Here is a 25042-nt window from a genome sequence, read left to right on the forward strand (position 1 = left end):
AACAACTTTCAATCACAACTTATGATGTGCTTTTTCTACCCTTCAACCCTTTTAAAACAAATCCAATATAGTCTTTTTTTGTCAACAGATATGGTAAATAATGGACCCAGACTATAACTGTCGTTTATGTGGAACTACATAAAAGAGAACTGCTCACCACCTACCATACGAAAAATCAAAATATGCTAGAGACATAAAACTCTCACTAAACATTGATATTCAAAATGATCCAAGTGATTTTCCAAAATTTATTTGTATTAGTTGTCAATCTAAGCTGTATTTATGGAGAAAAAAAATCAACAAAAGCAAGAAAGCTAACATAAATATACAGATAGCAGACTTCAGCCATCTGTGTCATCAAATCAGAACATGGGAAGATACTGAAAAGGTAGCTAGTACCTTAGGCTGGATATCTTCCAATGGAATTGAAAACAGAATATTTATGAAATTATCTGTCTCAAACTCATCCATTGTCAAAGTGTTTGTTTGGAATTAATGATTGTATGTCTCGTTCACATTCATCTATACACGTGTGTATAAACTGTTTCCTTAGGATTTATGACAACATCCGCTTTCTTCGTGTATTTCCGTACCCCGGAAACAACCGACACATGACTTTATCGCAATGTGCCACACGCTGGTGTATTAATATAGTGCCATGTTTCAAGTTAATTAACATGTCATTAAATTGGGCGCGGCATCACAGATGAACCGTTTGAAGTCGGGTCGTAGTAGTTCCTGTCAATATAATACTTCCATGCTGAGATGCATTTTGTTTTATAATAAGTTTCTATAAGTAATTAAATATGAAATCAGATATTGATTTATCATTTTGGTAACTGTTTGAATATACAGCTAAACATATTTTTGGGGTATGCTTCACCCTATCCATCTCTGTCAGTCTTTCTGTTCATGTGGTTTATCAGCACATCTCCTATTCAATGACTGCATATATATTAAAGAAGCTTCATACAGTTGTAGGACACTACCTTGTGGTTTTCATAATGGACTACATGTTTAAGGGGAGATAATCAAGCTATATAAAATTGAGAATAGGATAGTATGATTACCAATGAGATAACTATCCACCAGAGAACAAGTGATGTTGATGTAAGCTTCTATGTCACTGTATGGCACACTACAATAATGCAAGAAGTGGTTTCAGCTTCTCCTAAACAGCTGAATGAAAAGTTGATGGAACTAAATACAGCTGTGGAACACTACCCTTGTACTTTAAGGACTATATAAATAATTTCTCTTATTCGTCAATTTATCCCTATCTGCACCCATTGCATAAAAAAATTTAATCAACATGTGGTTTGTCTGATCTCAGTTCTTCATTGGTTAAAATCCAATTATGACGTAGAATTTTCTTGCTTTCCTCTGAATTTCCTATTGTGACGGTATGAAAAAAGGCGACCATGCCTGATGACGTCACGTTGAAAGAACAAATCTTTTTGCAGATCACTTGAAAAATAGGGAAAATTTTGTCTGCTTATTATTTGAAAATCATTAGAGAAACAGATTCCACCACCAAATATTGTGTAATACAATATTTATCCACTCTCGACAATTAAATTTAAAATATTTAAAACGCTCGGCAAGCCTCCCATTTTAAATTTGAAAATTTAACTGTCTCGAGTGGATAAATATCGTATCACACTCGATGCAGTGGTAAAATCTATATTTAATCCAGGTTCTTCATGTTCAAGTTGAGATAATCAAATTTATTAAAATTTTTGACGATTGCTTTTTTTCCATAGCAATTCCTTATAAATTGCTCAACGAATTTTGATGAAGCTTAAAAAATGTTTTAGAACACTTAATGAAATGAGCATTACAGAATGTAACAGTCCAACATGGTATAAGAAAGATAATTTTATTTAAAGATGGACAATGTTCGGACATTTTAAAAAAGTCTGGAATATATGACAGTTTTGGAAGGCATGGGTCAGGGTATCTTTATGTAAGTTCAATCACAGTTTTAGTTTTTATGTGTTTTCAGTTAACTTAAAGTAGACAATATAATTATTTGGAATTCATCCTCATGATCTTTTTATATCCAGTACTGATTGACATACATTAAATTAATTTGTGTGCAGGTGGAAAGAATGGTAAATGACACCAGGCGATTGTTGCATGCACCAGTGACCCACCAAGTCGAGGCAATGTAAGAACAACTGGAACAATATTAATAGTTACACCACTAGTAATCCAAATTAAGATTAATATTTACAAAATAAATCATAAGGAAATTGTTTGTTTTTGTCCATATTCACTTATGTCAACATCAAAAAAATTGTTTGGATTGACAAATTTGAATCTTAAATTCCTAGGTGGATGAAATCACGTTTGGTTATTGTAGCTTCAGTGGTTTTCTTTCAACAGATTTTTTCATAAATGAATGATGACAATAGACCACTTTTGAGTTGGACCTTCATCAGAATAAACTTGTCAATTATGGGAGCCTGTATGACATCATTTACCAGTTAGAGGGGATCTGCACTATTAACCTTTATCAAGTGTTTTAGTGATCGTCATTGTGCAGGATAAACTAGAAATGATGTTTGTTCTGCAGGTACTTTTAATTCCCTAATGACAGCAGTGCCAATGGTCAAGTAAGAGCATTCAATTTGCTGAATAATTTGTGTAATAGAGTACCCTAGTTTTTCAACCAATTCCTCAACATGGGAACCGAAGTGAGGATTCTCCTTAATGCACAAATGATGCTCACTAAAACACAAGATTTTTTTTACTAAAAAGCATCGAGATCAAAAGTTGTCTATTGGCAGACAGCAGACACCATGTGATGGCAATAACTCAATACTGATTCTCACAGAACATACTACAATGTTGAATAACTTGTGAGGAATTAAAGAAACTCTATTTTTTCAGGGGAGATAAATTTTGTATAGATACCCTATTTTCATTTCTTATTCTTGAAACTAATAAAAGATTTAGTATGAGAAATTTTCACCGATGAAGAAAATGTCCTAGCAGAATATAATTAAAGACAATTTGTTATAATTTTTTTTATTGGCAATGTTTTCTGAAGCATTTTATCCAGAGATCATACCCCTGCACATAAACATGGAGAACAACATTCAGATATGTACATCATTCTAAATTTGTCTACAAATATTGGTAAATAGAAAGTCTGATTGTATAAACCTTTGTAACTATAAATCTGATATTATATAGTACAACAAAATAGTTTAATATCAACAATTGCCAAACATAGCAGATTTATCAGACCTTTCTAGTGCCTTCACTTAAAGTCTGGTTTTCCCTAACTGTAAATTTAACAAAGTTTCTTCTTGTGGTAGTAGCACTGAATTGTATTAAAAACATGTTTGTCTTCAAAAAGGGTGTGTGTTCAAAAAGGAAATTTAGCAAATTTCATCTTTGTACACATTAAAAATATATCAAAACATTATTTTTTTTTCTTTAATTAAAAATACTTTGATTTTTTTTTACTTTTCCAAAGTTCAGATATAATAATACACACAAAAAAAACAGTACTTGGGGAATGCATTTTGAAAATAAATCAACCACCCAAGGCAATTTAGGAGACTTGCCAGCATTTTAAACTCGTTACATTATCACATACAACATATTATATCACATCCACCAAAAGTGACAAATTCAAAAGGCACCTAACTGGGTTCAATATATAATTTATTGGTACAGACCTAAAATCAGCATGAGGCAAGTTGAGAAAGAACCTCCAATGAACTGATTTGTTTTGGATCAGATAATTCTGCACAAGGAAAGTTTAAAAAGAATCGCCAATTAACTTAATTGTTTAAGATCTGATAAATCACCTATAATTGCAAGTTTCCCTGAATTAAAATCTGTGAGTTTTTATATTTAAATGGAATAATAAGTTAAATAACATATTAAATGGCAACACCAGGTTTCATTGAGGATATTTTTAGTAATACATTTATAACACATAACTAAAATATGCATTTACTAAATTATATATATCGCCATTTTACTCACAATCAAAATATAGAAACTCACAGTTTAGTTAATAAACATCACAAAATTGTTTGGCAACAATCAAACTTCTATGGTATAACCTTAAAAATAACCACCAGCTTTAAAAATCCACCACCTTTAAAGTAATGGCCAAGTTTTTTCTCATATTTTAACAATGACGAAATTTCATACAATATAAAATGTGTTCACATAAGTGCATTTATTTATAAACTCTGTAACATGAATGTTACTGTGAACATATAGTGTCTTTCAGTATTTAAACTTACTTATTTGAAAATTTAACCAACTGATGTACAATTTTTAAGTCAATATTTAAAAATCAATTAAGCTTTACTGAAATTTCATTTATGAAATATTTAAACAAACTTTTAACACTCACACAAAATGTGACAAGTGATTTATTTTTTTCTCTCTCACACTTATCTTAAAAGTTCTTGTCAATTCATAATATAATGTAACAAGGACAGATATATAATAATATGAGAAATGGTAGTTATAAGTTTAGTATTTCAAATTTGAAAAGTCTTGTTAACATTATACTTTACTATTTACACTAAAAATGCTATCTATAGCAAAAAAAAATCCAACCTTCTAAAAATACACACAAAATACATTGTAAAATGGACATCACTAACATTGAATCATATTTAACAAACTTATTGCACATTATGGACAAATATTTTTTTATAAATAAATTATATAAATAACAAATTTTACTCCCCATTAAAAGTAAAAGCTTTATAAAAGTAAAAGGCTTTATACCAATTATTTTACACAGAATGATAAAAAAGTATTGTCTAGATCATCTAAATGGTGTTTTATTTAACTCATTTCATCTGAAAACTTTGTATTTTTTTAGCTATAAAACAAGGAAACCTGATGTAGTTGTCATCGACACAACAACCCATCAATAACAAAAAGTGGAAGTGGTCATAATTTTCAGTAACACCTGAGGCATCTAAGGCATCTCAAAATATTTTGGTAGAACCTCAATTAAAGTTCTTGGTAGAATCTGTATTTGTTTTTGAAGAAATTTAAATTAAGTTATACAAGAAATAGTCAAAGATCCTTATAAATAATTGTTAATAATTACTATGTGCAATTGATAAATACAACATTTATTTCAGGAAAATTCCTTACTTTGTGGATACAAATTTTCTTATACATACACCTATAAGGCTATCATGTTTACGACAATATGGAAGAACATTTTATCATGATTCGAACATCACAGATGATTCTTCTCCCCCTTAAAAGTCTATCATCAAAAAGTTTATTTACGTAAAAAATTTGTGTATGGCAAAACCCCATGTTCATTAGTACCTTCATATCCCAAAAACATTTACGTTAGAAACTACAAAATATTCTGATGAGGTGTTTTGTGTTTCTGTTTTGAATAAAGGTCTTTAAAATGTAAAGCTATTCATAGTTTTTCACAACTTTAATGATGTTTTACTTATAAAGACATTCAAAATTAGAGTTTTGAGAAAATTTGTTTAACCATACTTATATGATAGAGACAATCGAAAAAATTGCAACTAAATTAAAAGCAAAATATACATCAATGCATTTTACCAGTAAAACTGGTATTTGGGACTTCAAAATAAACTGTCATTATATATATGGTTAGATTTTTTTTGTATTAACTTATAATACCACCTTTAAATGAAAAAAAATAATGGTAAAAGCATATTTTTATTTAAAGATGAGGAGTAGCAAACAAATTATTTATCAATTAATTTGTGAATAGTAAAGATATAGTAAATTTAAAATGGATCTATAAAACAGAGACAAATAACAACAAATGGGTCTGAGCAAGAAACTAGTTGAGAACATCATATTTTTTCAAAACAATGTTGCCATGGTTTTATCATTAAAATAAACAAAATGAAGAACGATGATGACAAATGTTGAGATTCAGAAAGAATGTAAGATATGATCTGATTAAAATGTTCATGCTATAATCTACAATATGGAATGTCAAAAATAAAGTATAATACATCTTCTAGAATCAACATCAAATACAGTCATTCATTTTTTACATAACTATTTTTGAACTGATATAAATAAAAATCTAGAGTTAAATATTTCTTTTTTATGCAAATGCTTTTAGAAGATAAGAATTTATATGAGATTTAAAAAAAAGTTAAATCTGCACTTAAGATATATTTTGGAAATACATAGAAATTTCATATTTACATATTTGCCAGCATCAATGAATCATTTTATAGTTGCAAACTGAGATGTGACTGATACAAAAGCAAGGAAGTGAATATCTTAAAACATAAAATTAAGTTGGAGGATTTAAATTATAATTAAAAAAGCAATTATCACAATCTAATGCAAGAATGAAAAATTCCAACTAAAAATAAGAATTTTCATACTGCACCAAGATATAGACAAATATAGTTATTCAAACAAGCTATACAAATACAATTAATTTCAAAAACCTTTTAAATTCCATAAATAAAACACTCCTTTTTAAATACACTTTGTTGATTGCAAATGAACAAACTAATGGTTAAAAGCTGGTTTCTTTAATAAAAATCTTCGACAGATTTTCTTGCATGACATTATAAGCACTCTTAATTAGCAGAAAAAATAATACATATTTTTTTTTTATATTCATATATATTTAAGGTTTTAAAGACAGATAATTCATAGAAACAAAATACATAGCTGTTCAAACATAATGGAAGCAAAAGTATTTTTTGCATGTCAGTAAAACTTTGAAAACATTTCTTTGGAAAATTCATTATGAGTTGATATTCTGAACATTTTCCTTAGTACAGAAAAATACCCCAAAATGTTGACATGTGTGTTTAATTATAACATGAATACAGAATTAAATCTGAACAAACAATGAATAAATTATAATCTAATAATACACATTAATTATCGACATCGGTTTTGACTAGAGTTTGTGGCTCCATCTGTCATCATGTCATCGTTGTTAGGAGCTCCTGCTGAAACGATAAAATAAAATAATTAATCATCAAATAAATCACTGCATTAAATGGACTAATGTTGACTACAGAATTCTTATAATCAAAGAAGCATTTCCATACATGTAAATTATTACGATCAATTATCTCTTTACAAACTTTTGATTCACAGCAGTTCATAAAAATATCTTTTCTATCATATAAGACAATGACCTTCATGCATGTAGCTGAACCAAGCTTTCAGCATGTGGAACTATATCTTTGCAATGCGTTTTTCAAGGAAAAATATATTTCAACTGCTCCTCTGTTCCCAATATAAAATAAATGTAACGTCAATAAAAATAGCAGCTTTACATTGTGGGTTTTGATCATTGTTGAAGGTTGTACAGTAACCTATAGTTGCTAACATCCACATTATTTGTTCTCTGGTGGGACTATTGTCTCATTGGCAATCATACCACATTTCCTTTTTTTTTATATATTAGAGAAATTACATACAAATTACAATCAACATGCACTGTCTAAAATTTGTAAATCAGTTGCCAAGTTACTTCAGATTATTAAATAACATAAAAATATCAATGACAATCATTTCTACATAAGCCCAGTTTTTCATGATACATTGCTGTGTATTAAAGCAAAACTAAAGGAAACTAAAGCTGAGCCTCCAATATTTTCTACATTGTATATGGTCAAATTACTCTGGTACATAAACACATTAATTGTACATATTGTTGATGTAACTCAGTGTTCTCCCAAGGCTGTTTTAGCATATCAATTCAAGGTTCTTATCATGCTATCTGCATTCACAAAGATGCTAAAATATGTCACCCTTCCCTTTGCAACAACAAATTAACATTTATTGACAATTAAATGGCTTAACTTGACAACTGTTAATGATATCTCTTGTCTTGCATTTTTATTTAGAACTTACAACAGAAAGTAATCTTTAACGACAAGTCCACTAGTTAGTGTTATCATATACCCCTTAACTGGCTTTAATTAAAAGAAGAGATATCAAAGAACATTCCCACAAATGATTTAAATTTTCCTTAGAAGATACATAAACAAGAATGTGTCCATAGTACACAGATGCCCCACTCGCACTACCATTTTCTGTGTTTAGTGGACCGTGAAATTGGGGTAAAAACTCTAATTTTGCATTTAAATTAGAAAGATCATATCATAGGGCACATGTGTACTGAGTTTCAAGTTGATTGGACTTCAACTTCATCAAAAACTACCTTGACACCTAACAGCAACTCATTTGGATTCGTTTTTGAGCATGAGAATAAAAAAATGCCTATTAGTAAATTATTTGCTAAAGATGTATATTCACTTTTTATCGATCAGGGAAGTGTTTCTCCTATTTCACAACAAAGATGGGAAGAAAGTTTTAATATAGAAATTAGTGACGAACAATGTAAAAATATTTATTCATTAGCTTTCAAATGTACTATAGAAAGCAAACTACAAGCTTTTCAATATAAACTACTACACAGAATAGTCTCACATAATTATCTTCTTGTAAAATATAAACTTTCCTTAACTAATGAATGTGCAAGTTGTTAAGAAATAGAAACTATAGAGCATAAATTTTCTGAATGTACAGAAATAAAACAATTTTGGAGAGATTTTTCAAATTGGTGGTATTCAGTTTTTGGAGTAAAACTATTTTTGAATAAAGACAGTGTCATTTTTGGTGTATTGAATTCTGATAACATAGTTTTAAATTAATGCATTCTACAGGCAAAATATTACATTTATTATGTAAAGAACACACAATTAGACAGACTGTTCATATCTGTGTAAGCTTTTCTTAAATTTTTGAAAAGACGTCTGGAGATATTAGAATATTTATATATTTCTAAAGACAAACAAGAGTCATTTGTCAACAGATGGGGGGATTTATGAAAGCTATTTAATTAAATTTATTTTTTAATATGGTTATAGTACTAGAATGTATTCCAAAGTATTCTTAAGACGTATCATATAGTGAGTATTCACACCACTAATTTGTAATTTTTACTATGTCTTATTTGCATAATGTCAATAGTATAACAATGCCATAAATGTCATGTCCTGTAAAAATGTATGTATGCACTGTAGTTTGAACACCAAAAAGATCAATAAAAAATAAAAAAAAAGAATGTGTCCATAGTACATGGATGCCCCACTCGCACTATCATTTTCTGTGTTTAGTGGATCATGAAATTGAGGTAAAAACTCTAATTTTGCATTTAAATTAGAAAGATCATATCATAGGGCACATGTGTACTGAGTTTCAAGTTGATTGGACTTCAACTTCATCAAAAACTAACTTGACCAAAGACTTAGTACTGATAGAGCGGGACGAACAGACGGAAGGATGAATGAACACACAGACCAGAAATCATAATGCCCCTTTACTATCGTAGGTGGCATCATAGGTGGGGCATAATAAGTTATCAAAATAATTCCAATGTTCCTGGAGATGGATAATAACTCTATGATTATAGTTATAACATATACAGGCACGACAGTGCCAAATGGATGCTCTATATTTTGACACTACACCTCATTTAAATTACTGACCTTGTGATTGTTTAAACCATGTCACATGGTGACCCTTTATGGATTTGTAGGCGTACATGTAGTAGATTTTGTGACATCATGTCTACTATTAATATTATTGTATTTAAGAAAACTTGGTAGAAAAAGTGGAGTGTGCGATAACTTTGTTACATGGATCACTACTGACCAACAGATCCTTTGGCCTCACCCTATGGATTTTACTAACATATTATGGATCAATCAGGGGTCAGTAGCAAACAAAACAACTCATAATGTCTTGCTCTCTGCTTTGGTTGAGAAAAAAAATATGGAAATCTGGTATGCTTGCCAATGGGACCTAGCTCTACTATAGATTTGTCAATAATTAGAGGTAGCAGTTTTTGACATTCAGCTGAAGCATCACATAGACTGTGAGTTAACTTTCCAATCTAACAGGTTTAGCAAACTTAAAATAATTAAAGAAATGGAAGACATGCTGAATAGGTAAAAGATAAAAAAAAAAAATGTGGAAAATATTTAAGCAAACGCCACAATAAGCTGAATGCACCATTTTCCTTCGTACTTACATACAGTTTACTTATGGTCAATGGATAATGAAAACTCCTGAATTTTTGTCTCTCCCTCTTTACATAATCATAAATACATTATAATTTGATTTTCAACATTTCATATTACACAAAACTTTACATTAAAATGAGAAAAGTCTTCAATGAGAGAAACATCATAGATGGAAACATTTACCTTGGAAATTTTACTGTGAATGTGAGGTGCCAAAATTCAAGGGAGAACACTGGTATTGTCAGAGAAATAGTATTTCTTATAAATTTATTACTCAGAAAATGATCAGAACCCTCCAAGGGTCAATATTTTAAATATGTTTAATTTTATAAAAAGGGATATGGAATGTTATAAAACTTTTTAAATGAATGAAAACAATTTGGGTCTTGTGCTTTCATTTGCTGCAAATGTCTTACCGTTTTGCATAGCTGATTTTTTCTTTTCTTTTTTACCATAAGTAATAACAGCATTGTAAATCAAGTCTAAAACATAAACAAATTCAATTAATTAATGAAGCAAATAACAATCTGAAGGTGGTAAATCTACAGAGGACTCGTTAAACTTGTTTAAAGTGAAACCTATCGTGAAAATTAGATTGGCACCATGTATCCGGATCATATCTTGTATTTGTGGACATTGCTACAAATGTTTCTTTTAGAACAGTGTTCTTCTTTACTGTGCTCACTTATATGCTGTAATAAAACAAAATGTACAATGAGGTAAGTTTCATTGAACCTTCCATGTTTTATACAGACTAAAGTGCAACAAGTTGAATTCTTTTAGAATGGACGAACATAGTAACAACTGTCAGATTCCAAGTAAGCAGCAATCAACCTTGTTTAGTACAATCACATTTAGCATGTATCAACTTATTTCCCTTTAATATTGTACAAGATATATATGACTGACCTTTCCATTCATCCACTGTGTGCTCTTGTTCATCAACTGTATGATCGTATGGCTGTGGTGCAGGCTAAAATTTAAACAATTATACAAAGATTATGAAAAAAATCTTCCAATTCCTAAAATATATAAATTTATAACATCATTCCTAAAAATAAGCTGTAAAGCTTATTTTATTTTCACAGTTTTTAAAAAGTTAGTATAATTCTGATAGTATTTTCCTCTGAAGAGTTTATTTCAATAAAATGTGTATAACCTGTTCAAGAAAATAAATAACTTGTCACAACATATAAACATTGTAACACATTTTATGATAGATTAATCACTCCAGATTTAGAAAAAAACAAAAAACTAACAAATGAGCAATAACACATTCAGCTAGAAAGAACTTGACATGCCAATCATTTTAGCATTTACAGTTTTAAAGAAGCTCCTTTAGTTTTAAAACAATAGCTAATATAGTAAAAACATCATTTCAGGGAATAAGTCTTAATCAAGACAGACTTTTCTAAATTCTGAAAGGTAGATAGAGCTTGTGCTGACTATTAGACTCTTCAGATATTTTCTTATTGTTGTTTTTGAAATATTAGCCAAAACTGTAGTTCAACCCCTATGTTTTATTTTTAGCCACAAAAGCCATAGTGATAATCAACCAAGACAAAAATCTCAAACTTCATACTGAACACCCTTTAGATGAAGCAGAAACATTCAATTTGTGAGATAATCTCAAACTTCATACTAAACACCCTATAGATATAGAAGCAGAAACATTCAATTTGTGAGATAATCTCAAACTTCATACAGAACACCCTATAGATGAAGCAGAAACATTCAATTTGTGAGATAATCTCAAACTTCATACTGAACACCCTATAGATGAAGCAGAAACATTCAATTTGTGAGATAATCTCAAACTTCATACTGAACACCCTATAGATGAAGCAGAAACATTCAATTTGTGAGATAATCTCAAACTTCATACTGAACACCCTATAGATGAAGCATGAACATTCAATTTGTGAGATAATCTCAAACTTCATACTGAACACCCTATAGATGAAGCAGAAACATTCAATTTGTGAGATAATCTCAAACTTCATACTGAACACCCTATAGATGAAGCAGAAACATTCAATTTGTGAGATAATCTCAAACTTCATACTAAACACCCTATAGATGAAGCAGAAACATTTCAATTTGTGAGATAATCTCAAACTTCATACTGAACACTCTATAGATATAGAAGCAGAAACATTCAATTTGTGAGATAATCTCAAACTTCATACTAAACAACCTATAGATGAAGCAGAAACATTCAATTTGTGAGATAATCTCAAACTTCATACTGAACACCCTATAGATGAAGCAGATACATTCAATTTGTGAAATAATCTCAAACTTCATACTGAACACCCTATAGATATAGAAGAAGAAACATTCAATTTGTGAGATAATCTCAAACTTCATACTGAACACCCTATAGATGAAGCAGAAACATTCAATTTGTGAGATAATCTCAAACTTCATACTGAACACCCTATAGATATAGAAGCAGAAACATTCAATTTGTGAGATAATCTCAAACTTCATACTGAACACCCTATAGATGAAGCAGAAACATTCAATTTGTGAGATAATCTCAAACTTCATACTGAACACCCTATAGATATAGAAGCAGAAACATTCAATTTGTGAGATAATCTCAAACTTCATACTGAACACCCTATAGATGAAGCATGAACATTCAATTTGTGAGATAATCTCAAACTTCATACTGAACACTCTACAGATATAGAAGCAGAAACATTCAATTTGTGAGATAATCTCAAACTTCATACTGAACACCCTATAGATATAGAAGCAAAAACATTCAATTTGTGAGATAATCTCAAACTTCATACTGAACACTCTATAGATGAAGCAGAAACATTTGTGAGATAATCTCAAACTTCATACTGAACACCCTATAGATGAAGCATGAACATTCAATTTGTGAGATAATCTCAAACTTCATACTGAACACCCTATAGATGAAGCAGAAACATTCAATTTGTGAGATAATCTCAAACTTCATACTAAACACCCTATAGATGAAGCAGAAACATTCAATTTGTGAGATAATCTCAAACTTCATACTAAACAACCTATAGATGAAGCAGAAACATTCAATTTGTGAGATAATCTCAAACTTCATACTAAACACCCTATAGATGAAGCAGAAACATTTCAATTTGTGAGATAATCTCAAACTTCATACTGAACACCCTATAGATGAAGCAGAAACATTCAATTTGTGAGATAATCTCAAACTTCATACTAAACACCCTATAGATGAAGCAGAAACATTTCAATTTGTGAGATAATCTCAAACTTCATACTGAACACTCTATAGATATAGAAGCAGAAACATTCAATTTGTGAGATAATCTCAAACTTCATACTAAACAACCTATAGATGAAGCAGAAACATTCAATTTGTGAGATAATCTCAAACTTCATACTGAACACTCTATAGATATAGAAGCAGAAACATTCAATTTGTGAGATAATCTCAAACTTCATACTAAACAACCTATAGATGAAGCAGAAACATTCAATTTGTGAGATAATCTCAAACTTCATACTGAACACCCTATAGATGAAGCAGAAACATTCAATTTGTGAGATAATCTCAAACTTCATACTGAACACCCTATAGATGAAGCAGAAACATTCAATTTGTGAGATAATCTCAATTTTCATACTGAACAACCTATAGATGAAGCATGAACATTCAATTTGTGAGATAATCTCAAACTTCATACTGAACACCCTATAGATGAAGCAGAAACATTCAATTTGTGAGATAATCTCAAACTTCATACTGAACACCCTATAGATGAAGCAGATACATTCAATTTGTGAGATAATCTCAAACTTCATACTGAACACCCTATAGATATAGAAGAAGAAACATTCAATTTGTGAGATAATCTCAAACTTCATACTGAACACCCTATAGATGAAGCAGAAACATTCAATTTGTGAGATAATCTCAAACTTCATACTGAACACTCTATAGATATAGAAGCAGAAACATTCAAGTTGTGAGATAATCTCAAACTTCATACTGAACACCCTATAGATGAAGCAGAAACATTCAATTTGTGAGATAATCTCAAACTTCATACTGAACACCCTATAGATATAGAAGCAGAAACATTCAATTTGTGAGATAATCTCAAACTTCATACTGAACACCCTATAGATGAAGCATGAACATTCAATTTGTGAGATAATCTCAAACTTCATACTGAACACTCTACAGATATAGAAGCAGAAACATTCAATTTGTGAGATAATCTCAAACTTCATACTGAACACCCTATAGATATAGAAGCAAAAACATTCAATTTGTGAGATAATCTCAAACTTCATACTGAACACTCTATAGATGAAGCAGAAACATTTGTGAGATAATCTCAAACTTCATACTGAACACCCTATAGATGAAGCATGAACATTCAATTTGTGAGATAATCTCAAACTTCATACTGAACACCCTATAGATGAAGCAGAAACATTCAATTTGTGAGATAATCTCAAACTTCATACTAAACACCCTATAGATGAAGCAGAAACATTCAATTTGTGAGATAATCTCAAACTTCATACTAAACAACCTATAGATGAAGCAGAAACATTCAATTTGTGAGATAATCTCAAACTTCATACTAAACACCCTATAGATGAAGCAGAAACATTTCAATTTGTGAGATAATCTCAAACTTCATACTGAACACCCTATAGATGAAGCAGAAACATTCAATTTGTGAGATAATCTCAAACTTCATACTAAACACCCTATAGATGAAGCAGAAACATTTCAATTTGTGAGATAATCTCAAACTTCATACTGAACACTCTATAGATATAGAAGCAGAAACATTCAATTTGTGAGATAATCTCAAACTTCATACTAAACAACCTATAGATGAAGCAGAAACATTCAATTTGTGAGATAATCTCAAACTTCATACTGAACACTCTATAGATATAGAAGCAGAAACATTCAATTTGTGAGATAATCTCAAACTTCATACTAAACAACCTATAGATGAAGCAGAAACATTCAATTTGTGAGATAATCTCAAACTTCATACTAAACACCCTATAGATGAAGCAGAAACATTCAATTTGTGAGATAATCTCAAACTTCATACTGAACACCCTATAGATGAAGCAGAAACATTCAATTTGTGAGATAATCTCAAACTTCATACTGAACACCCTATAGATGAAGCAGAAACATTCAATTTGTGAGATAATCTCAAACTTCATACTAAACACCCTATAGATGAAGCAGAAACATTCAATTTGTGAGATAATCTCAAACTTCATACTGAACACCCTATAGATGAAGCAGAAACATTCAATTTGTGAGATAATCTCAAACTTCATACTGAGCACCCTATAGATATAGAAGAAGAAACATTCAATTTGTGAGATAATCTCAAACTTCATACTGAACACCCTATAGATATAGAAGCAGAAACATTCAATTTGTGAGATAATCTCAAACTTCATACTAAACACCCTATAAATGAAGCAGAAACATTCAATTGGTGAGATAATCTCAAACTTTATACTAAACACCCTATAGATGAAGCAGAACCATTCAATTTGTGAGATAATCTCAAACTTCATACTAAACACCCTATAGATGAAGCAGAAACATTCAATTTGTGAGATAATCTCAAACTTCATACTGAACACCCTATAGATGAAGTAGAAACATTCAATTTGTGAGATAATCTCAAACCTCATACTGAACACCTTATAGATGAAGCAGATACATTCAATTTGTGAGATAATCTCAAACTTCATACTGAACACCCTATAGATGAAGTAGAAACATTCAATTTGTGAGATAATCTCAAACTTCATACTGAACACCCTATAGATGAAGTAGAAACATTCAATTGGTGAGATAATCTCAAACTTCATACTGAACACCCTATAGATATAGAAGCAGAAACATTCAATTTGTGAGATAATCTCAAACTTCATACTGAACACTCTATAGATATAGAAGCAGAAACATTCAATTTGTGAGATAATCTCAAACTTCATACTGAACACTCTATAGATATAGAAGCAGAAACATTTCAATTTGTGAAATAATCTCAAACTTCATACTGAACACTCTATAGATATAGAAGCAGAAACATTTCAATTTGTGAGATAATCTCAAACTTCATACTAAACACCATATAGATGAAGCAGAAACATTCAATTGGTGAGATAATCTCAAACTTCATACTAAACACCCTATGGATGAAGCAGAAACATTCAATTTGTGAGATAATCTCAAACTTCATACTGAACACTCTATAGATATAGAAGCAGAAACATTCAATTTGTGAGATAATCTCAAACTTCATACTGAACACTCTATAGATATAGAAGCAGAAACATTTCAATTTGTGAGATAATCTCAAACTTCATACTGAACACTCTATAGATATAGAAGCAGAAACATTTCAATTTGTGAGATAATCTCAAACTTCATACTAAACACCATATAGATGAAGCAGAAACATTCAATTGGTGAGATAATCTCAAACTTCATACTAAACACCCTATAGATGAAGCAGAAACATTCAATTTGTGAGATAATCTCAAACTTCATACAGAACACCCTATAGATGAAGCAGAAACATTCAATTTGTGAGATAATCTCAAACTTCATACTGAACACCCTATAGATATAGAAGCAGAAACATTCAATTTGTGAGATAATCTCAAACTTCATACTGAACACTCTATAGATATAGAAGCAGAAACATTCAATTGGTGAGATAATCTCAAACTTCATACTAAACACCCTATAGATATAGAAGCAGAAACATTCAATTTGTGAGATAATCTCAAACTTCATACTAAACAACCTATAAATGAAGCAGAAACATTCAATTTGTGAGATAATCTCAAACTTCATACTAAACACCCTATAGATGAAGCAGAAACATTCAATTTGTGAGATAATCTCAAACTTCATACTGAACACTCTATAGATATAGAAGCAGAAACATTTCAATTTGTGAGATAATCTCAAACTTCATACTAAACACCCTATAGATGAAGCAGAAACATTCAATTTGTGAGATAATCTCAAACTTCATACAGAACACCCTATAGATGAAGCAGAAACATTCAATTTGTGAGATAATCTCAAACTTCATACTGAACACCCTATAGATATAGAAGCAGAAACATTCAATTTGTGAGATAATCTCAAACTTCATACTGAACACTCTATAGATATAGAAGCAGAAACATTCAATTGGTGAGATAATCTCAAACTTCATACTAAACACCCTATAGATATAGAAGCAGAAACATTCAATTTGTGAGATAATCTCAAACTTCATACTAAACAACCTATAAATGAAGCAGAAACATTCAATTTGTGAGATAATCTCAAACTTCATACTAAACACCCTATAGATGAAGCAGAAACATTCAATTTGTGAGATAATCTCAAACTTCATACTGAACACTCTATAGATATAGAAGCAGAAACATTTCAATTTGTGAGATAATCTCAAACTTCATACTAAACACCATATAGATGAAGCAGAAACATTCAATTGGTGAGATAATCTCAAACTTCATACTGAACATCCTTTAGATGAAGCAGAAACATTCAATTTGTGAGATAATCTCAAACTTCATACTAAACACCCTATAGATGAAGCAGAAACATTCAATTTGTGAGATAATCTCAAACTTCATACTAAACACCATATAGATGAAGCAGAAACATTCAATTGGTGAGATAATCTCAAACTTCATACAGAACACCCTATAGATGAAGCAGAAACATTCAATTTGTGAGATAATCTCAAACTTCATACTGAACACCCTATAGATGAAGCATGAACATTCAATTTGTGAGATAATCTCAAACTTCATACTGAACACCCTATAGATGAAGCAGAAACATTCAATTTGTGAGATAATCTCAAACTTCATACTAAACACCCTATAGATTAAGCAGAAACATTCAATTTGTGAGATAATCTCAAACTTCATACTATACACCCTATAGATGAAGCAGAAACATTCAATTTGTGAGATAATCTCAAACTTCATACAGAACACCCTATAGATTAAGCAGAAACATTCAATTTGTGAGATAATCTCAAACTTCATACTGAACACCCTATAGATGAAGCATGAACATTCAATTTGTGAGATAATCTCAAACTTCATACTGAACACCCTATAGATGAAGCAGAAACATTCAACTTGTGAGATAATCTCAAACTTCATACTGAACACCCTATAGATATAGAAGCAGAAACATTCAATTTGTGAGATAATCTCAAACTTCATACTGAACATCCTATAGATGAAGCAGAAACATTCAATTTGTGAGATAATCTCAAACTTCATACTGAACACCCTATAGATATAGAAGCAGAAACATTTAACTTGTGAGATAATCTCAAACTTCATACTATACACCCTATAGATGAAGCAGAAACATTCAATTGGTGAGATAATCTCAAACTTCATACTAAACACCCTATAGATGAAGCAGAAACATTCAATTTGTGAGATAATCTCAAACTTCATACTGAACACCCTATAGATATAGAAGCAGAAACATTCAATTTGTGAGATAATCTCAAACTTCATACTATACACCCTATAGATGAAGCAGAAACATTCAATTGGTGAGATAATCTCAAACTTCATACTGAACACCCTATAGATGAAGCAGAAACATTCAATTGGTGAGATAATCTCAAACTTCATACTAAACAACCTATAGATGAAGCAGAAACATTCAATTTGTGAGATAATCTCAAACTTCATACAGAACACCCTATAGATGAAGCAGAAACATTCAATTTGTGAGATAATCTCAAACTTCATACAGAACACCCTATAGATGAAGCAGAAACATTCAATTTGTGAGATAATCTCAAACTTCATACTAAACAACCTATAGATGAAGCAGAAACATTCAATTTGTGAGATAATCTCAAACTTCATACTGAACACCCTATAGATGAAGCAGAAACATTCAATTTGTGAATTATTAAAACTATTATGCAAACAAAGCTTGTTACAAAACAACAAATGTGTTAAAGGATTGCTGAAAACAGTTATTAGCAGTTGCAAAATAATATGTTATACATAAAACATCTTATATAAATCAATGAAAAATCTTTATTGGAGTGTACTGGGGGAGGGGATATAATGTCTGCTCAAAATACAACTTTTCTAGATATAAACACACTTTTTATCTATATAATAATATGTGTTTGATAATTCAAAAGAATAAAAAGGTAGATGCATAAGGAATGAAATAAAGGGAGATCACTATCATATATACTAAAAGAATAGTGCAGTTTACCATCTTGACTTTTAGAATAAAACAGATTTATCAAACAATAATTGCATTTTATCTTTTTACTATTAGTAGAATAAAATTGGGAATGGAAATGGGGAATGTGTCAAAGAGATTGATAACAGTTCACAAATAAAAGGCTTTAAACAATACAAAAAAAATATTAGTCTACAAATTCTTGATGTAAATTTAACAATTATGAATAAGTTACACTTATCAAACTCCCTAGCCTTGACCATCATTTTAATCAGTGGAATAGGTACTTTTACACCATGTACACTGATGTTACAGACCACAAAACTATGGATACTTTTTTATAAAAGTGTGTGGATATGTAAAAGGTTGAAAATATAACTGTGCCAAACAAACTGCCAATATATACTGAAGGAAGGATAAAAAGTCATAAACCCATTGTCAAATTAATTTTCTGATTAGTTTTTCAAATCTCCATGCAAAATGAAATAAATAGAGGCAAGCTATGCAAAAGTAAAGTGGCTATGTCTGGTAGCAGCAAAACTTCCACCAAACTTATATGTAACTGATATTAAAAAAAAATTATATGATAATCACCATTGTATTGACCAGTGTTAAATAAATTACCATTTTATTTCAAATAAGATAAATAAAAACATGCAGCTTTGCAACAAAATACCATTAGTGATTAAATACCAGGCCCATGCTTAATATGTGAACTTTAACTCACCACATGAGCTTCACCGACATGGACACTCACCCCATTGACCTCACTCTCGTCATACCATACATGTATATAGGGATGCATTAAAGCTTCATCAACGGAAATTCTCTTTTCAGGATCAACAACAAGCATTTTGGATAATAAATCTCTTGCCATACTCGCCCGTAGGCCTGGATGTTCAGTACTGTCTTGTGGAAATATCACATCAGGGAAAAGTCTATCAAAGTTATACCCTGCATATCGTGGCCGGTTTTCTACATAATTTCTGACTGTTGGTTGCAATCGTTGCATAAATTCCTTAGAAGGCGTCCCTAATTGTTCAATAATTTTATTCCATTGATCAATATCTGTACATTATTAAGGAAGTACATGGAAATTACAATGTGAATATAGCAATTTTTTTTCTACAATAAAATTGAGAATGGAAATGGGGAATATGCCAAAGAGACAACAACCCGACCATAGAGCAGACAACAGCAGAAGGTCACCAACAGGTCTTCAATGCAACGAGAAATTCTCGCACCCGGAGGCGTCCTTCAGCTGGCCCCTAAAGAAATATATACTGGTTCAGTGATAATGAACACCATACTAAACTCCAAATTGTACACAAGAAACTAAAAGTTAAAATGATACAAGACTAACAAAGGCCAGAGGCTCCTGACTTGGGACAGGCGCAAAAATGCGGCGGGGTTAAACATGTTTGTGAGATCTCAACCCTCCCCCTATACCTCTAGCCAATGCAAAAAAGTAAACGCATAACAATACGCAGATTAAAATTCAGTTCAAGAGAAGTCCGAGTCTGATGTCAGAAGATGTAACCAAAGAAAATAAACAAAATGACAATAATACATAAATAACATCAGACTACTAGCAGTTAACTGACATGCCAGCTCCGGACCTCACTTAAACTGATTGAAAAATTATGTCTTCATCATATGAATATCAGGCACAATCCTCCCCGTGAGGGGTTTAGTATCATACCATCATAACATATATGAGAAGAGCATAACCCTTTTCTACAAAATGTATCTTAAATAATCATTACTTTGTTGATGAATACAAATATATTTAGGACTTGTATTTTGCAATGTAAAAGAATTCAATATATCATCATTGATAAACATTTATAAATAAATTGTGCATTAACATATGAAAAAACATTGTCAAGGTGCCCTTGACTTCAGCCATAGTTCCAGCCCTTGTACCATGCACTCCATCTCTTACTGACAATTATACACTTATTAAAAAAAAATAACCATATAAGACTAAAATTTGCAGTGTTAATGAAAACTGACAGATCAATTTTTACTGATTAGGATACGATCACTTCCTGGAAACATGACAGCTCCTCGGATCAGTTCTGCCATTATACAACCTACGCTCCATATATCAACTGAAATAAACAAAAGTAACTATAAAAGCAAAAGTCATATTTCTTTTTTATATTTACTTTAAAATATCTGATGGTCAGAATAATAATTTTAAGAATACCATAATTCCATCATTTCAACATTTAATATCATTTATGGTTGCTTACCTTGCTTCAAAGAAAAAAGTCTATCAGGTATATCTGGACAAAAGCCTTAATACCAAAAGTAAAGCAAAGGATTTATTTTTTTAAATCAGACAAAAGATTCATCATTTAAAACTATTAAAGACAGTATAAATCCTAAATACATGTAGTATGTATGAAAAAGATTTATCTTATTTTCCAATCATAAAATGAGTTAATAAGGGAGGGTTGGGATCCCGCTAACATGTTTAACCCTGCCACATTATTTATGTATGTGCCTGTCCCAAGTCAGGAGCCTGTAATTCAGTGGTTGTCGTTTGTTTATTTGTTTCATATTTGTTTTTCGTTCATTTTTTTAATATAAATAAGGCTGTTAGTTTTCTCGTTTCAATTGTTTTATATTGTCATATTGGGGCCTTTTATAGCTGACTATGCAATATGGGCTTTGCTCATTGTTGAAGGACGTACGGTGACCTATAGTTGTTAATGTCTGTGTCATTTTGGTCTATTGTGAAGAGTTGTCTCATTGGCAATCATACCACATCTTCTTTTATATAAAATAGATGATTGTCATACCATTCTCCTTGTATCCCATGCCTAGGATGACTTCTGGTGCCCTATAATATCTTGTGACTACATAAGGGGTCATCATAAAACCTGTCCCTTGTGTTCTGGCTAATCCAAAGTCCAGTATCTTTAATGTACAATCTGACTTTACAACAATATTACTTGGTTTTAAATCCTGAAAAGAAAGTCATTCATGAAAGACGGCCATCAGATAATTTAGTTATCTAGTTCACTAAAACAAATATTGAAGTAGATTAAGACAACTTCTTTATTTTAGTTATTTACTGTAATTAGTACATTTGTGTACACAGCTTTTTAAACACAACAAACGAACTTCAAATAAATCAAAAATGTTTATGTATATTCAACACTAAAATAAAAGACTCTTTGTTGTCATTATTTGAAAATTGGAAAAGTGTACATGGCAAAAAACATTTGTGCAAGTGTGTGGAAATCATATTCAATTAAATAAACTCATCATAGATACCAGGACTTCTTGACAATAGAAATACTATTTATTTTACAAAAGAATATGACTTTGAAAGTAAATCAGTGCTGTAATATGTTATTAAGCTATCTGTCTAATAATACATCTTATTATATTGCCTAATAAGTTATAGTTACCCTGTGTATAATACCAGCAGAATGTAGATGTTTGATACCACACAGTATCTGGTATAACAAGTACGACATTCTATCATGGTCTAGGTCCATGTTAATCACTTGGCACAAGTTGGCATCCATTAATTCCATCACAAGATATCTAATAAAGAGAGTATCATTATCACCATAATGTTGGACCATGCAAATGTCACATAATAGATATTTTCTAGGACCTTACACATTTATTATTTTGTACTTAGTAAAGATATTATTTATATAAACCTATCTTAAAGATTTTATCAAAAGCCTTTCAGAACTATTTACAAGTAACTTTTTCAAATAATATATTTATATTTCAAAAGGGGTATAACTCAACATTTTTTTTTATCATATTTTTGTTTTTATGTGTTCATTATTACTGTCTTAATTTACACCCACATTTCCCAAGATAGTTTTGTACAAAAGTAAACAAGTAAATGTATTGATAGGGTCTTTAATTTACATTTTATAATACTTTTGAGCTGCATTTATACCTATTTACTTGGTTCTGTACTTAAAAACAATTATTTTGTTGAATTTCATACCATTATAAGGTCATGTAAGTGCCTGTTCTGAGACAGAAACCGTAACCTCACAAACAGCATCTTTTCTGTCTTTTTAATTAACAGATCTATCTATGTTGAGTCTTCTCTTATGAATTCTTGTAACTGTCAAAAGTTTTGTCAGCTTAACTTAAGGTGATCAGAGTTTAAGAGTACTGGACAACACAATATATAACTAAAATTTATAAGACATGAATAAAGAATAGTTCAATTGTTTTTTAACAAAACTTACACATCCTGAAAATCTTCTAATGATCTCTGAGGTGTAAAAACATTTAACAAACCAATAATCTACAATACAAATATCAATATGTTAAACTTGGCAGCAGATAAAGATGTATGCATAGATACTGAATTTATCATTATAGGATTATTCTATGATTTAGTTAATTGTTTTGTTTTTGCTTATTTTCTTCCTTTTTTTTAGCATCCTTCTCTGCAGTCAATTAAAATTATGTAACTGCACCAAAAATATTCTGATATTGGGTTCATTCAGTTTGAGTCACTTAAAATAAAACAAAAGAAATTCCAGCACAGTGTCTTAGTCTTAGTGCATGAAATGATCTTGTCAGGGACATGTACCTACAGCACTGTTAACTCAATAACATTTCTGTTTGTCTCATGAGTGTATTTGTGTACTGCCAAACTTAACTTTTGTTTTATAGCTAGTGACCTTGTAATGTATACAATCATCCAGAGAGGACTTATTATTTCATTGTACATGTATATGTTTGTTTCATATGGATTTCTCTGTAAAGCAGAAATCACATGCACGAATACAGTTTTTGATATAATTATTATCATGAATTTTAAAAATATACTATAATTTCCATTTTTGCTTCTTGACACTAAATATCTTTGCTATTTCCTAAACATTGCCTAAACCTAAAGCTTCATGAATTTATATAAATGCACTTTTACTCAATGCAAGAAAAAAACATTGTAAGTTTAATAAATCACTAATAGTGCACTGTAAGTACACTAAATCTTTATTGATTAACAATATCTATACAAAATACTTCGTAACAGTAAAACCTACATTTTACTAGTCAACTTTGTTATGAGAGCACTGTATATTTATGAACAAGATAATTTCTTACATTTGAGTTTGTATACCAAATATTGACCACAGTTTCTACAGAATTTCACTTTTAAATCTATATAGTATATATATTTATATAACAAAACTTACATTTTTATGGTTAACTAAATCCATAAGGACAAACTCTCTGTATGCCCTCTTGGCATGAGTTACATTTTGGAAGGGTCGGCTCAGTTTCTTTATGGCAACATTTGTTTGAGTGACAGTATCACAAGCAGCACTGAAAACATATAGTATACATTTGTAAAACATCAAAAATATTTAAGTAATTTTTATTGGTTTGAAATCCAAAATTACAGGATTGAAACCAAGACAATACAAAACATACAAACATATATATCATACCAAATTCATAAACATTGTATATTTATATAAGGAGGTGGTACCACAAAGTTATTTAGTATTTAATAAAGCATTTCTAGAAATGTACATGTTGCTTATAAATTTAACAATAATTCTAATTATATCAGTCTCACCACACGTATACAAAAATTTAAAACTTGCTTCATTTTGAAACCCTCGGAAATCTGATCAAAACCAAATTAACAGTTTGGAGGGATATCATGGAAATAGGTACTGCAAATAGGCAA

At 30.5% G+C, this 25042-nt stretch overlaps 1 protein-coding gene across 4 annotated transcripts in view; it reads right to left on the reverse strand.

Moving 5' to 3' along the window:
* Positions 1–3017: 3017 nt before the first annotated feature.
* The window catches only part of LOC143046104 (stress-activated protein kinase JNK-like), a 33898-nt gene continuing 11873 nt past the window's right edge, over positions 3018–25042 (reverse strand). The window contains exons 3-12 of one of the 4 annotated variants that reach the window (XM_076219098.1): positions 24543–24672; positions 23583–23641; positions 22770–22908; positions 22155–22320; positions 21387–21458; positions 20072–20412; positions 10971–11034; positions 10478–10543; positions 10070–10126; positions 3018–6971 (exon numbers count right to left, since the gene is read on the reverse strand). In XM_076219098.1, coding sequence (XP_076075213.1) covers positions 10077–10126; positions 10478–10543; positions 10971–11034; positions 20072–20412; positions 21387–21458; positions 22155–22320; positions 22770–22908; positions 23583–23641; positions 24543–24672 — 1087 coding nt within the window. In that variant the 3' untranslated portion in view covers positions 3018–6971; positions 10070–10076. The remainder of the gene's footprint in view (positions 6972–10069; positions 10127–10477; positions 10544–10970; positions 11035–20071; positions 20413–21386; positions 21459–22154; positions 22321–22769; positions 22909–23582; positions 23642–24542; positions 24673–25042) is intronic. The other 3 variants (XM_076219099.1, XM_076219097.1, XM_076219096.1) reach the window with 3 other exon arrangements.

This window comes from Mytilus galloprovincialis, chromosome 9 (genome assembly GCF_965363235.1).
Source record: "Mytilus galloprovincialis chromosome 9, xbMytGall1.hap1.1, whole genome shotgun sequence".
Taxonomy (NCBI): Eukaryota; Metazoa; Mollusca; class Bivalvia; order Mytilida; family Mytilidae; genus Mytilus; species Mytilus galloprovincialis.